The sequence below is a fragment of the Strongylocentrotus purpuratus genome, unplaced genomic scaffold (assembly GCF_000002235.5).
Source record: "Strongylocentrotus purpuratus isolate Spur 01 unplaced genomic scaffold, Spur_5.0 spur5_contig_821, whole genome shotgun sequence".
Taxonomy (NCBI): domain Eukaryota; kingdom Metazoa; phylum Echinodermata; class Echinoidea; order Camarodonta; family Strongylocentrotidae; genus Strongylocentrotus; species Strongylocentrotus purpuratus.
This window is the reverse complement of record NW_022145526.1, coordinates 578,897-594,990: the sequence shown is the minus strand read 5'-3', so window position 1 is coordinate 594,990 and position 16,094 is coordinate 578,897. Positions and strand designations below refer to the sequence as shown.

At 37.2% G+C, this 16,094-nt stretch overlaps 1 protein-coding gene across 1 annotated transcript in view; it reads right to left on the bottom strand.

Moving 5' to 3' along the window:
* LOC105444385 overlaps positions 1-15,052 on the bottom strand; it is a 31,682-nt gene extending 16,630 nt beyond the window's left edge. The window contains exons 1-3 of the mRNA XM_030980975.1: positions 14,918-15,052; positions 10,606-10,877; positions 5,058-5,123 (exon numbers count right to left, since the gene is read on the bottom strand). Coding sequence (XP_030836835.1) covers positions 5,058-5,123; positions 10,606-10,873 — 334 coding nt within the window. The 5' untranslated portion in view covers positions 10,874-10,877; positions 14,918-15,052. The remainder of the gene's footprint in view (positions 1-5,057; positions 5,124-10,605; positions 10,878-14,917) is intronic.
* Between the last annotated feature and the right edge of the window lie 1,042 nt (positions 15,053-16,094).

Genomic DNA, 16,094 nt, shown 5'->3' with positions numbered 1-16,094 from the left:
AATAATAATAATTGTGCCCACTACCCCCCCCCCCCCCCCAACTAAACGAAAAGTCGGCCGGCACGATTTCCAAATTTCGGAGGCAATTTTTTGTATAACTCTTGTCACACAATAGGTTTATTTCTAGACTTCTCAAAGGCGTTTGATACATTGACCATACAATTATTCTTCATAAACTGTCTTACTACGGTGTCAGAGGGGAGGCCCTTGAGTGATTTATACCGCTTTCTAACTGACTTCTATCGGAGTCACACCGATGAAAATACCGATTGAATTTTCCTTATGTAAACAAAGGTGAAACTGCAGTTTTTCCCCTGTCGCTTTATAATTGCCGGTGAAATTCACTCGCTGTGGCGACCCCTTGCCGGAAGTGAAGAATTATTGTGTAATTATTAAGCCCGCGCTCCATCTAGCTAGCATGCAGCATGTTCAACCATAAGTCAACCAACACAGCTGGTTACGATAAAGCGCGCGTATACTGCGACCTTTGACCATTTTAATCGCGGTTTTAATTGCCTTTTTCTCCCAAACGATTTCTAACTGGCCGTTTCATCGGTGTCACACCGATAGAATGAGAATTTCTCCTGCTCTTGAGCAGGAGAATTTAATCGCCTATTTCTCTTCTTTTCATCGGCTATTTCATCGCCTTTTTCTCCTCTGTTGCTTTCTAACTGGCCATTTCATAGGATGCATCCGGATGCATCCGATGAAAATCAGTGCAGTTAGAAAAGGGTATAAGAAGCTACCTTTCAGACAGAACTCAATACACCTCTGTAAATAACTTCCAGTCATGAATTAAAAATATTACCTGTGGGTGCCCCAAGGCTCTCTTCTTGACCCTCTTCTTTTCATACTATATGATTTCAAACGATCATCTAATATTTTATCTTTCATATTATTTGTTGATGCCTCTAATATTTTTCTCTCATGTCATGACCCACAAACTCTCCTCAATACAATTAACTTGGAATTAGTTTTGGTTCAAAGTTGGATACAAGCCAACAAACTATCACTGAATATTAAAAAGACAAATTATATGATATTAAGCAACACTATTGATCATCTTCACAGGCCCGTTGCAAAAAACTTACCATTGATGGTAACTCTGCCATCAATGGTAAGGCGAGGCGTCAAAAATAAATATACCAGCCAGCGGCAGCTAACTGCACTTGTGCGTCCTGGCTGCATTTTTTAAATTAGCTCAGCCGGCTACCGCTGGCGGTAGGACCCTCAATTAACTCATGATGTCATCATAATGGTCTCTGAACAAAAGCATGCGCCGGCTGCCGCCTTTCGAATGGAAACCGAGCCTCAGATCCCAGCCTGGCGCAAGCCGGCTGGGCTAATAAGTGAAAAATAATTGCCCCAGCCAGGCTTCGGCCGTAATTGCAGCCTCGATGCGCCAATACGTGAGGCGGCAGCCTGCTGGTATCGATATTTTTGACGCCTCGCCTAACTATCGTGGTAACAGGGCTCAACAGCCAATCGAAATCAAGGTTTCCATGGTAGTTACCATTGAAGGCAAATTTACCATCAATGGTAAGTTTGGGGCAACGGGGCCCAGGTCCTATTCTAATAAATGGTATAGAACTAGAATGTGTTCAAAGTACAAAATCCCTTGGAACTTATGTTGACCACAAATTAATTATTTATGTTAATTATTATCAAGAAACATTGGTATCATAAATCATGTTAAAAATACATTTCCTTTACCGTTTTATCATCACTGTATACAACCCTTATTTTGCCTTACCTAAGTTATGGGATTTTAGCATGGGGAAATCCTTGTAAGACTTTAATTGATCGAATATTAATTTCACAGAAGCGTGCATTAAGAATAATCCATAATGTCTACTTTCGTTCCCACACTAACCACTTATTTTAACAAGACAACATTCTTAAAATTAATGATTCATATTCTTGGTCCCTCGGTATCTTTATGTTCCAACTAATTAAAAACGAGTTACCTCTCCCGATTTCCTCAATTTAAAAAAAATAAGATACATTCATACCTCACTAGACAGTCTCACAACTTCCACACTCCTCGAATGAGAACAGCGTTCGCACAAAAAAACAATTATTTACACCGGTCCAGTATTTTGGAATATCATAGATCCATCTCTTAAACAAAGTACCAGTCTATGATACACATTTTCAAAAAGCTGAAAATTAAATTTTTAAACACATACATGTATGCATAAATGTATGTGCCGTCGCCAGTCAGCTGCATTGTTGATATTGCTGATACGTTGCTATACATGAATCTTGGTTTGTTTGGTTCTCGACTCAATCCCTAATTTCTCCCTCATTCTACTGATCTAACCTCCTTTTTCTAGAGCTTTTGCAACCATTCATTTACCTTCTTTTTTTTAAATCTTCTTTCTTTTTGCCTTTTACTATTTTCCTCCATTTTTTTCCCTCTCTTTTATTATTATTTTTTTCCTAAAAAATGAATAGTTTCTTTGCTACATATTTGTTTAATTTTATTGATTTTTTAAGTACACTTTGTTCAAGATACATTGTAAAACAGCATCTGAGGAACTCTTTTCTTGTGCTATTTCTATATTTTTGTCGTTTCATTGTATATTTTTTTTGTAATATACTTATTCATTGTACAGTATTATATTTTGCATGAGAAATAAAAATCATTTGAATCAATTACCAAGATAAAGCTTCCACTAGTACCAGTGGGGAGGTTAATCTTGAGTTTGCTAAGGTTGAGCTAGAGGAGAGAAGAGATAGAATAAAGGCTGCTTAGCATGAGAGAGAAATGGAACGAAAGAGGTTGGAATTCGAAATGACTTCTCATGGCAGTCAGTCTGGTGAGAGAGACAGGAGGTCAATGAAAGCTGGGTTCTCTGCTAGGGTTAGGCCTGTTCCTAGATATGATGAAAATGAGTTAGATTCATTCTTTCTTATGTTTGAGAGGTTTGCCAAGAGGATGGAGTGGCAGGAATATGAATGGGCATTGCTCATCCAACAAGTGATTTCTTGTAAAGCTCAGTCGGTTGTGTCTGCACTGAGTTATGAGCCCGGCCCCCCCACTCAGGTTTCGAAATGACCGCATGCGTGTTGCCAAAATGTCCTTTTTGTAACAAAAGAAAAAGGTCGACCCATATTGACTTTACACACCGGACTTTTGCTGAAAAGGGGGGTGCTTAAAAAGGCTCGTATACAAAAGAAAAAGGTTGAGCCGTATTGACTTTACACACCGGACTTTTGCTGAAAAGGGGGGGTCGGTTGGAACACGCATATGCGTACCCTAAATAACACTGAGTGGGGGGGGGGCCGGGGTTATGAGCAGGCATTTTAGTATTGGACAATAAAGGATGGTATTCTTCATTCATTTGAGTTGATTCCAGAAGCCTACCGTCAGAGATTTTGTAATCTCAGGAGATAAACTGGAGAGACTTGTGTAGAGTTGCTCGTAGAAAAGAAGTTGCCTTCGATCAGTGGATCAGATCTTTGAAAATAGAAGCCACATATGATTCTCTTAGAGAGATTATGCTCATTGATGAGCTTAAAAGATGTATGTCTCAAGAGCCCAGGACCAAAATCCAATTGAAACCAGTTGAAATCTCCAACTGGTTTCAATTGGTTTCAACTGGTTTCAATTGGTTTCAATTGGAATACAAAATTTCCAGTTGAAACCAATTGCCGAACTGGAAAAAATTGTTATGGGGTGTCGTTTCCAGTTCAAACCAATAAGTACAACTGGAACCAGTACGATAATTTTTCCAGTTACTCAATTGGTTCCAGTTAGAATTCATTTCCAGTTAGAAGTCATTTCCAGTTACCCAACTGGTTCCAGTTAGAATTCATTTCCAGTTACCCAATTGGTTCCAGTTAGAAGTCATTTCCAGTTACCCAACTGGTTCCAGTTGGAAGTTCAACTGGAACCAGTAAGATAATTCTCCAGTTACCCAACTGGTTCCAATAGGAAAATATTTCCAGTTACCCAACTGGATCCAATTGAAACCAGTTAATTTGCATATTATCTTGTGTGCAGATTAATGTTTTATGTAATTTATTTTTATTTAAAACATATTTATTAATTAATTTTCATTTGCAAGTAATGCATTTGTTTTAGATACATTATAAAGATTAATTAGCAATGATAAGCATGTTCATAAATAACATATTTTTTTAAATACAACAGATTAAAAGTTGATTAGTAAAACACTAACCATGGACAAAATACATCAAATACAAACATATAGGCCTATTTCCTTGCTAAGTATATTATATGAAATGGTCTGCATATTATAATGCCCTTTACATTGTACTTAATTTAGACATATAACAATGCTTCTGTGTTGACATGAGCGATAATTACCGGTAGTGCAAGAGCTAATTAACTTATAACTAATTAAGTTTATGCCAACTGTAAGTTTCAATTGGATCCAGTTGAAACCAATTGAAACCAGTTGAAGCCAACTGGTTTCAATAGGGAAATTGGAACAACTGGTTCCATTTGAAACCAGTTGATTTCAACTCATTAAAGCACCTATCGGTCTGTCTTTGATATTAGAAAGATGATGTTCATGCTAACTTTTTATACTTTTGTGTGTGGTTAATTTCTCGCCTTTAGATCTAACTGCTGATAGGAACTTTCTTTTATGTGGGAGATATGTTATGAATATGTTATGAATATGCAAATTATATGATTCAGAATATGATAATTCCAAGAGATGATTGAGATATAGCAATAAAGCACAAATGAAAGGTAACAAATCGTCTTGATTTTGTGTTGTATTAATTTAATTCTGATGTTGTAGGGGATAATCTAAACTAACTGCCCCGACCCAACAACTGATACTTTGACCTGCCCAGTGAAATCAGGGAGCAAAAAAGTCTTGAAATTTTATTGCTTATCTTGAAATTATAAGTATTGGTTTTTTAAGGGGGCTCCCTATTTGTTGTCTGGTGTTTATAAGAGTGCAACCATGCAGAGAAGCAGAGAAGGCAACCAAAGTGTTAATCAAGGTTCCACTTTTACTCTTTACGCTTAATATCCAGAAGAAGGTACATGTAATAAGGAGCACACCAAATCATACCTGGGGTAGTCTGCACTGGAGTCTTCTTGTCGTCATGCAAGTCCTGCTGGTTAGGTAGATATTTACCTGCAAGAGATTCACAATGTATTCTTTTATTTCTTTTACCATAGCATAGGCATGCAGAAACACTTTAGAAATAAGAACTGGATTGTATTAAGGTTCAATAATAAAAATGAAGGAGAGAAGCAATGACTCAAATGATGATGATAATCACTTTAAAAGAAAAGGTAGTTTTAATTGATTTCATTTATCGTTGCTTGAATTTACCTTATTTAAGCCCAGTGATACTTAAAGCATCGACAAAATATACAGGCAAACACGTGACTTCCGTGACGTGACATTGTAGTTTTAATTGGAGTAGAAGTGGTAGAATAGTTATGGTAGTAGTAGTATTAATAGTAGTACAGTAGTAGAAGAATTAGAAGTAGTAGTTCTAGTAGTAGTAGTAGTAGTACCAAATTGAGATTCAAACTGTTATTGCTCGTTATAAATAAATGAGGTGTCATATGAAAGAGCAGGTTTTTCTCTGTATTCCCCAAAAAGGCTCAACTCGGAACTCTAAAAAATTATTGAACAAAACAGCGATTTAAACATCGTTTTCATCGTATCTCCAAGATTTACCACTTTTTTTTTAATTGAGCAGCAGAGGCTTAAGTTGGGCCAGCTGTAAGGAATAATCCATATGCTTATTTTTTTTCTCTAGCCCCAAGGGATCACAAGCGATTACAGTTTGAAAATCCCTTTTCCCCACTTCTTGAATCAGCTAAGTAGGGAAGCGTGACTCTGCTCAGCCCAAATTTATGGTGACAGCGCGTATAATCTGCACATGCATATGTATTTCATGCTCGGTAGCTCACATGACTTTCAGCGGCGCGAAGCAAATTTTGTGCGTACTACCCGTGTTGCAAGCCTTTGTACACATAAGGCGGTGTCACACAGAAAAATCCCGACCCATCTTGAATAAACCAGATTTTAGAAATCTATTTTTTTTCATTTACGTCGGTGACAGACTGGTGACAGACAGGCTACGAATAATCCGGATAACTAAAATCCGGATTTTTGATGGGCCATTGCGCATGTGCCGTTTAGGTAGATAAGGCCTAAAATAAAAACTTGTTGCATTGCCCTTTGCGACCGACCCAAAAATCTGAAAATCTACGGTCGGCATTTTATTTTTTTTATTTTTTTTAACCGTTTTTTTTAATTTTTTTTTTTAATTAATGAATAAAAAAATATGTATTTTGTTTGTTTAAATAGGATATAAATGCATAAAATCAAATTATTCCAAAATTCTCACTCTTGCAAACAATGGATGATTATGAGGTGAAAAAGATATCAATGGAATGATGACGTTGAAACACATGTATTAAAGCATTAAAACTGAGAAATATCAGCCAAAAGAGGACGGAAAAAAAAGAAAAAAAATCAAATCAGAAAAATATCGGCCCAAAGAGGACGACAAATTAAAAGTTTAAAAAAAAAAAAAAAACTTTTCCGACCGACCGACCCATGTTTTGGCACCCAAAGGGCAATGCAACAAGTTTTTATTTTAGGCCTAAGCATTGTGACATCACACGTTCAATCATTAAATGCGCGCTATTATAATTGTGCGAAGGTTATGATAGCGCGTTAAAAACCCTATGCCAGCCAATCACGTTAAACTTACACTGACCTTTAAAGGGATTATTTCAACATTCGTGTCAGACAGAAAAAACCCTTAAAAAAACCCTTCAAAAATCCTTTCAAGAGAGAATTATCTTGCTTCATATGAGGATTTTTGAAGGGATTTTTGAAGGGATAATTGGTGACAGACAGCCAATTAAGAGGATAACTAAAATCTGGATAACTAAAGTCTGGATTTTTGGCCTCTGTGTGACACCGCCTATAGTACTGCATGTGTAATTAGAGAGAGAGAGAGAGATAGAGAGAGGGGAGAGAAAGTTGGAGAGAAAGAAAGAGGAATGAATAGAGAGAGAGAGAGATAGCTAGGGAGAGAGAGAGGGTGAGAGGGGTGAGAGAGAGAGAGAGTTACTAAACACGTGAAAGGGTTACGACAAAGAGAGAGGGGAGGGATCGATACAGAGAAAGAGAGATCAAGAAGGGATACAGGAGAGAGAGAGAGAAAAGGGATACAGAATAGAGGGCTTACATATATGCTAAACACTCAGGTCGCGCTGCGCTGGAAAACACTCGGGTAACGGCTTGCATAACGTCTTCAAATCGGCCCTACACGCTGGTAAAATCTTATTTTAAATTAGCGACTGTTTTTAAACATTTTTCAATGGGGGTGCGTGGGGAAATCTACTTTAAAAAGAAGTTGGAAGTTGCGATTGTTTTTTTTTAATGATAGAAAAATAAGAAGACAAGAATTAAGGCTGACATTAGGCAAGATAAAATACTAGGTGGATATTAAAAAGTGGATTTTAGAGAAAGTGTAATAGGGCCTACTACAAGGGAATATGATAGGCCTATTAATAGGATGGAAACAAGGAAGAATGGAAAGAGTGAGAAGATGAATTGTGGGAAATCAAGAACAAATTATAAAAGAAAAGGGAAAAGAGAGAACTGATACAGAAACATATTATATTATTGGCCTTAATGGAAAATCGTGGTAGAATGCACCAGAAGAATTAACAATTAACATAAAGATGGTTAGATGAATTGCAGAAAATAAAGAATTACATTGTAGGCCTATAGAAGAAAAAAGGAATGAAGGGAGGAATTGAAGGGAGAGAAAGAATTAAAGATGTAGAAGAACGATTTGAAGAAATGGCAAAAGAAAACATAAGATGATAGGGGAAACCAATAAAGAATAACGTAATGATTACATGTACATGATGGAATTTTTCAAGAAAAATGAAGAGGGAATAAAAGGACAAAAATTAATTTAAAAAACTGAGAAACTACGACAGAGGGCAATAATACGATTTAGAAGTTATAACACAAGGAGTTCAAGAAATGGATGGTGGAAGGATCAAAGATATAGATATACATGTACATAAATAAAGGACGATAGAAGAGCTGAAAAGGGGGAATGCGAGGGATGTAACGAGAGGATTAAAGAAAGATTAAAATGATAAAAGATACATAGACCCTTCTATTGTCGATAATTTCAAATCTCTTCTTCAATAAATTTTCCCCCTTATAAAGCCGATTTGAAGACACCATTGAAAAAAAATTGGCCCAGCTAGCCTTGACCTGAGTGTTTTCTTTTATCATTTTCTCTTTCTGACTTTCCCTACGTAATTCTTTGTTTTTTTTTCTATCATCTTTTATGTTATTCTTTGTTTTTTCTTCTAATATAATATTTAATTTTTATATAGCGCTTAATACAAATGTCTCTAAGCGCTTTACAAATATACTATTACCCCGGTCATTGGATTCAGTGCTTGCCCGCACACACTGTGTGCACAATCTCCACTCCCTGGGGAGCATTCCAGCCGGGCGTTACTTGACGCTCACAAGCTGTTTGACCAACAATGACGGTCGCATCCTACCGGGTACCCATTTAACACCTGGGTGGAGAGTAGCAAGTGCAGGTTAATATCTTGCCAAAGGATATTAGTGCCGTGTCGGGATTCGAGCCCTCGACCTTCGCATCTCCAGTCAAGCGCCTTAAACCACTCGACCACGACACTCCCACATCATCTAGCTCTTATGATATTCTTTTTTTTTTCTTCTATCATCTCTTATGTTATTCTTTGTTTTTTCTTCTATCATCTCTTATGTTATTCTTTGTTTTTTCTTCTATCATCTCTTATGTTATTCTTTGTTTTTTCTTCTATCATCTCTTATGTCATTCTTTGTTTTTTCTTCTATCATCTCTTATGTTATTCTTTGTTTTTTCTTCTATCATCTTTTATGTTATTCTTTGTTTTTTCTTCTATCATCTCTTATGTTATTCTTTGTTTTTTCTTCTATCATCTTTTATGTTATTCTTTGTTTTTTCTTCTATCATCTCTTATGTTATTCTTTGTTTTTTCTTCTATCATCTCTTATGTCATTCTTTGTTTTTTCTTCTATCATCTCTTATGTTATTCTTTTTTTTTTCTTCTATCATCTCTTATGTTATTCTTTTTTTTTCTTCTATCATCTCTTATGTCATTCTTTGTTTTTTCTTCTATCATCTCTTATGTTATTCTTTGTTTTTATCATTCTATCATTTTTCTACTTATCATTCCTGTTGCTATTCTTTGTTTTTCCTTCGATCACGTTCTCTTATGTTATTCTTTTTGTCATAAATCTATTACTTTATCTTTCGGTATTTCCTTATGCCATTCTTCATTTCTTTCTTCTATCACCTTTCCTTGCGCTATCCTTTGTTTCTTTCTTCTATCACCTTTTCTTATGTTATTCTTCGTTTTTAATTTTCTTTCATTTTTCATCTTATCATTCCTTATGTTACTCATTGTTTTGTTTTTTCTATCACCTTCTCTTATGTCATTCGTTGTTTTTCCTTCTTTTACCTTGTCTTATGTTAGTCTTTGTTTTTAGTATTCTATCACTTTCGCTTTCTGTCTTTCTTTATGTTATTTTCCTTCATCACCTTTTATGTTATTCTTCATTTTTATCTTTCTATCATTTTTCTTCTGATCGTTCTTCATTTTATTCGCTGTTTTTCCTTTCATCATCTCTTTTATGCTTTTCTTTGTTTTTTCCTTCTATCACCTTCTCTTAAGTTATTCTTTGTTTTTTCCTTCAATAACCTTCTCTAATGTTATTCTTTCTGTCATCATTATATTACTTTTCCTTAGGCTATTCTTTGTTTAATTTTCTATATTCTTCTTCATATCCCTCATTATGTTCTTTGTTTTCCTTCTTGCATCTTCTCTTCTCTCTTTCCATTATCTATTCTTACTTATGTTATTCTTTGTCTCTGTCATTCTGTCAACTTTTCTTCTCATAATTCCTTATGTCTAATCGTTGTTTTTCCTTCTAGCACCTTCTCTTATGTTATTCTTTGTGTTATCATTCTATCAATATCTCTTTCTTTCCTTATGTTATTCTTTGTTTCTTCCTTCTACCACCTTTTCTTATGTTATCCTTTGAATTAATCATTCTATCACGTTATATCACTATCACGAGGAAGGTACCAGGTAATATGATTTAGTGTCCAAACATTTTAGTATTACACTTTGACAATAGTGTTATGTCAGTGTTATGCTGCGAATGCGCGTCCTTATTTCGATTTATATAGTTTATGAAGCCATTACTCTTTTTATTCAATGGAAATTACCATCTATAGTAGTTCACCATTATTTTGTCAGTCAATTAGATTTTGGTTTCAAGTAATATATGTTTAAAAAAAGTTTTATGCAACAGGGCCTTGGTGAGTTGTAAACTATACGCACACTGCCTACAACGGTTTATCATTGAAAATCACTTGGGAAGACGTTCACTATGAAAAATTGTGAGCAACTAGCTAAATAAACGGCCTGATTCAAAGCATGAAACTTTTTTCTCATAATAATATTGGCAGTTTTATAGGACCTATATATATATGTACATGTATTTCTATGAACTTGGTGTAATTCAAACAAAATTTTACCTTCAGATAGTCTATCACCTAAATCAACAAGTCGTAGGTCATGGAGTTTGCTCGCTAGTATGGATCGAGTTTGAGTGCTGTCTGCTTGATTGTTATTCCATTTGATGAGGAGCTCCACCAGGGCGTCATTAACGTTGTTGAGATGTTTGACGAGGTGGGATTGAATTACTGCATAGGAATACCCCAGAGCGTTGCACAGTTTTGAGTACTTGCCCGGAACTACGTCTTCAGCTAGTGATATCAGCTCGATTTCCTGCAAAGGCTCCATAATGCTGTGGAAAATCATGATATATAGAATATACATTATGTGATATCAACTCCATTTCCTATAAAGTCTCCATAATCATTATACAGGCAATACATTGTTTTATTTCTAAAGCAATGATTAAGGCCTATGTCACTTGATCCGAGCATTGGTAAAGAAAGGTGCTCTTATTATTCAAATTACCGCAGAAAATCTTGTCACATTTTTGAAGAAAAAAATGTGCAAAGAGAATAAAAAAAATATAACCAATCGATTACAATCATGGCTGCCATGCTGATGTTTGGTGATGGTGAGGAGAGGCAGAGAAGAATCCCTAAAGTATTTCGCGATAGAACCCAGCCCCTGGAATTCAGAGATAGAGATTTAGAAAGAAAATACTGATTCACTAGAGTAGGCTGCATGACATTAATTGACTTATTAAGTCCAAAACTTAGCCACAAGACTCAAAGGAGCAACTCCCTACCGGGACAGCTACAAATATTCGTAGATCTACATGTAGCTCTTAATTATTTTGCCACTGGTGCAGTTTTGGACACACCGCAACCACACATGGTGTGGACCGCAACATTGCATCCTGCACCATTCACCGTGTAGTGGAAGTCCTATGTGGAATGAAAGAAACGGTGAGCAAAATACAGACTTTCTTTAACTTTCCTTCAGTAACAGCGTCCTTTTTTTAAAGATCATTTGAACCCACTCCAGCATAAACATAGAGAGTCAATACTGCGTATGGACCTTTAGCGCTGTACCATGTGCTAATAGGCAGCAATTTCACATGCGAATAGTCAATAGACTTATAACACACAAATGCACACAATCATGCCGATAAAACTGTAAGCAAGTTTGACAGTGACTCCGGGAAGCTCAGACGCTGATGCCGAAGGCGTCGGAGCTTCGGGTGGTGCATCAAAAAACTTTCTAACAGCGGGTTGGGCAACATTATCTCAAAAATGGCAAAGGAAGTAATTACAATTTTGACTTACTAGGTTGCTCGACTCCTCTGGGCATCTATATCCGGCAACTTGAAATTATAATTTGAAGAAGCCTTCGATGGGAAAAAGGGGGTGATTCTTCGTCCTACCCTGACGATTCTTCCATGTTGTATCGTGGATTCAACGGGCGAAGAAGAAGTATGCACTACCGCGCATGCATACTTTCTCTTCGCCATGTCAAGACTTCTTCAAATTATAATTTCAAGTTGTCGGATAGATTCCCAGAAGAGTCGAGCAACCTTACCTAGAGTGTAGGGTGTCTGATCGTGCACCCGATGTTGTGTGCTAAAATCCTTCCCATAGAGATTGCAAGCATCCCTACCCATAGGAAAGTGAAAAGTATGCCGCAGACCTGCCGCAGACCTGCCGCAGATCTGCCGCAGACCTGCCGCAGACTTTTAGTCTGCGGCAAAGAGTATGCCAAAGTATGCGGCAGAAAGAAACTTTGCTGCAGACTTGCCGCATACCAGTATGCCACAGGAACAGTCTGCGGCAGATCTGTGGCAGGATGAAATTTTGCTGCAGACTTGCCGCATACTAGTATGCCACAGGAACAGTCTGCGGCAGATCTGCGGCAGGATGAAACTTTGCTCCAGACTTGCCGCGTACTAGTATGCCACAGGAACAGTCTGCGGCAGATCTGCGGCAGGATGAAATTTTGCTGCAGACTTGCTGCATACTAGTATGCCACAGGAACAGTCTGCGGCAGATCTGCGGCAGGATGAAATTTTGCTGCAGACTTGCCGCATACTAGTATGCCACAGGAACAGTCTGCGGCAGATCTGCGGCAGGATGAAACTTTGCTCCAGACTTGCCGCATACTAGTATGCCACAGGAACAGTCTGCGGCAGATCTGCGGCAGGGCGAAACTTTGCTCCAGACTTGCCGCATACCAGTACGCCACAGGAACAGTCTGCGGCAGGTCTGCCACAGGAAATCCCATTAAAGTCTAATAGGGCCAATTGAAACCAATCATCTCATGCATATTCATTATTACTTTACACATGTGACAGAAAAATACATTTATCATGATTTGTTAAGCAAATTAAGACAATGCACATCATTTTTGTGATTTCTATTTTCCTTTTGCCATTATTAACCAATAGATTATTTTGTCTGATCATGATGTTACAATTACATTCACGTTTAAGCAATAGATATATTGATTACTAACCAAGAAACTATGATTACTAACCAAGAAACAATATACATATTTAGTATAGATATGTGTACGAGCCTGTGTCACTTTAAATGTTACTCTTGAATACACTTCAAATGATCAATGTGATGAAGTTAATACAATTGAGAATAGAATATACCTAATTGGTAATATCGATATACATATTGGTATTACCTAATTGGTAATATCGATTATGAAGTATCAATCAGTTTATGGCACTGGTTCTTCTACATGCATACTTTATTGCCACGTACTGGATATGAAAGAGTATGCGGCAGGTCTGCAGCAGGTCTATATGAGATATGAATATTCATGACGAAGAGTCTGCGGCAGGTCTGCAGCAAGTCTGCGGCAGACCTGCCGCAGACTCTTCATCATACTGAAAGGGTATGCGGCAGGTCTGCAGCAAGTCTGCGGCAAGTCTGCGGCAAAACTAATTTGCATGTGAAAAAGATGACTGTCTGCGGCAGGTCTGCTGCAGATCTGCGGCAAGTCTGCCGCAGGAGTATGCGGCAGGCTCATTTCTTTCCTATGGGTATGCAGTCTACGTGCATTGCGCGACCATGAAAATTGGTCAATGATTTTATGAAAAAATTTAAATTCATATACCTTTGGGGCTTGTGATCCTGAAGGTGAAACTCAAGAAATGAGGTGTCATATATGAAAGAGCAGTTTTTTTCTACATTCCCCAAAGGAGCACACCCCCGAAATTCTAAAAATATCTTGGTCAAAACAGCGATTGAAATGTTGTTTGCATCCTAGCTCCAAAATTTGCCACTTTCCTAAGCCACGCCCCCGCGGCCTAAGTAGGGCTAGACGTAAGGATAATATCCAGGTGCTTTTTTTTCGCTAGCCCCAAGGGATCATTCGCCGTAACAGTTTGAAAGTACCCTTCCCACATTTTTTGAATCAGCTAATTAGGGAGGCATGAGCTCTGCTCATGCAGTCCAAACCATGGTTATATCGCGCAACATCTGCGCGTACGAACGAAACCTGAAAGTCAATTACACATTATAATCAATGGCAATGACAATGTCAATTTATTCTCATGTCATTGGATTCCTGACTTTTGCGAGCAATATCGCCATTATTTCCGCTTGGGAGTTGGTTTTTGTTGATTTTTGAGTATAGCTGAGACTATATGCTATCTAAAAATCCCCTCATTTTTTCAATCAGATGTCAGTCAGGATCACGCTCGATCACCATCATCATCAATATCAGCATGATGATGATCATCATCATGGTCTGATGATCATGATCATCAACATCATGATCATCTTCATCAGCTTAGAGACATTTGTATTAAGCCGCTTTAATAAGCGCTAGGGCCTATATAAAAATTAAAAATTATTATTATCATGATCAAGATCATCAATATCATCATCTTAACATTATCATCATCTAACATTATCATTATCATCATCATCATCATCATCATCATCGTCATCGTCAAGAAGACCACCTAAAATTAAATCGTCCTCATGTCATGACGAATTTAATTTCTAGTATATTTGTATTATTATTTACACCGCACATCACTAAACAATGTGTAGAGTCTATATCTGCGTACTATTAACTGTGCGCATCAACCCACAGTGCGTTAATCTTCATTTCATGATGAAGTCTGCACTTTTTAGGGAGAAGAAGAACTAGTATCCGCGTACGAGTTCGGGAGGGAGTGCTCCCCCGAAACTAAGGGGCTAAGCTTTACCAGTTTAGGACCGTACGGAGGCATCACTCCAGCAAAGCATAGGCTTTTAACTTGAAGTTGCTTTAAGCTATTGTTAGTTATCGAGCCAAAACAAGAGTTGAAGTAGATTCTAGATTAGTAATAGTAGCGCTGGAGTTGCTTTGAAGAAAAAAAGTCATGATTACCTGTCACTTTCTTCACTTAATTAAGTTCTTCATAGGGTCTAGACATAGTCAATTATCAACCGGGCAAATAGATGATCGGTAACAACTGCATAAAACTTATATTGTGTACATCGTACCGCGGTATCGCGACGTACGGTTATGGCGCGCCATTTGACCAATAACTCAAATATATAACACTGTTTATCGCCGAAAAACATTGTTTATCGAAAGAAACTATGTTTATCGAGTGATAAACACTGTTTATCTGAATTATTGGTCAAACGGCGTGGCGATAAACTCTGCGTATTGATATAAACACTGTTGATAGAAAAGCAGAGTTATTTGTATTTCGCCAGGATCGAGTGGGCGCTTTTCCAAGCACCCATTAGATTCGATCATCCACATATAGGTTTTGCATTGGATGCATTATTATTTGTGCCATTTGGAGGGTCAATGTCAATGACTTACACAATACGCCAATTACTGTTTGTTGATTGGCCATCAACAACATTTTTTTACAATAATGATAACGATAATTATTATAATGATGATAGCTGATACTGCAACAATACTAACAACAGAATAATAACCCCCTTCTCAAATTCCGAATAGCGATGTTACTATTTCGTCACCAACTTATCATTTTATCATATGCCCATGATTATTGCTACAGCAGATTGTAATGCGGCTTCACATATAGAACAAGTTGTTCTTATAATTAGTTGAGTTCTATAAAATCCAGCCTCACGAAGACTCTTATTGTAGATCATAATTAGTGTACCGTACACTTTACATGGTGGCAGCTAGCGGTGGGATTCGAACCCATCGAAACACTTTTACTGCATAAAAATTTGCTCTGCTTACTCTCTTAATACATTTCCTCCTTCTTCCTCATTAGAAAGATGATCAAATCTATCTCGCTGCTGCCAGATCTAAAAAAAAATGCAAGGTCGGACACCAATTACTTAATCATAAGACTCCACCAGCACCATCACACCTCAGTCACACATCATTATGATTACAGAGTGCCATCATAATCGCCACCGTCATCACAAAATTTCACAAAATAAATAAGCTATATGTACGTATTACAAAAAAGAGCTCTGCGTGCAATAACCAACTTTTATCCCCAGAACACCAAGTGATCCATTGTAAATTGCAAACGGCATTATTTATGTACAAATATTTCAACAACTTG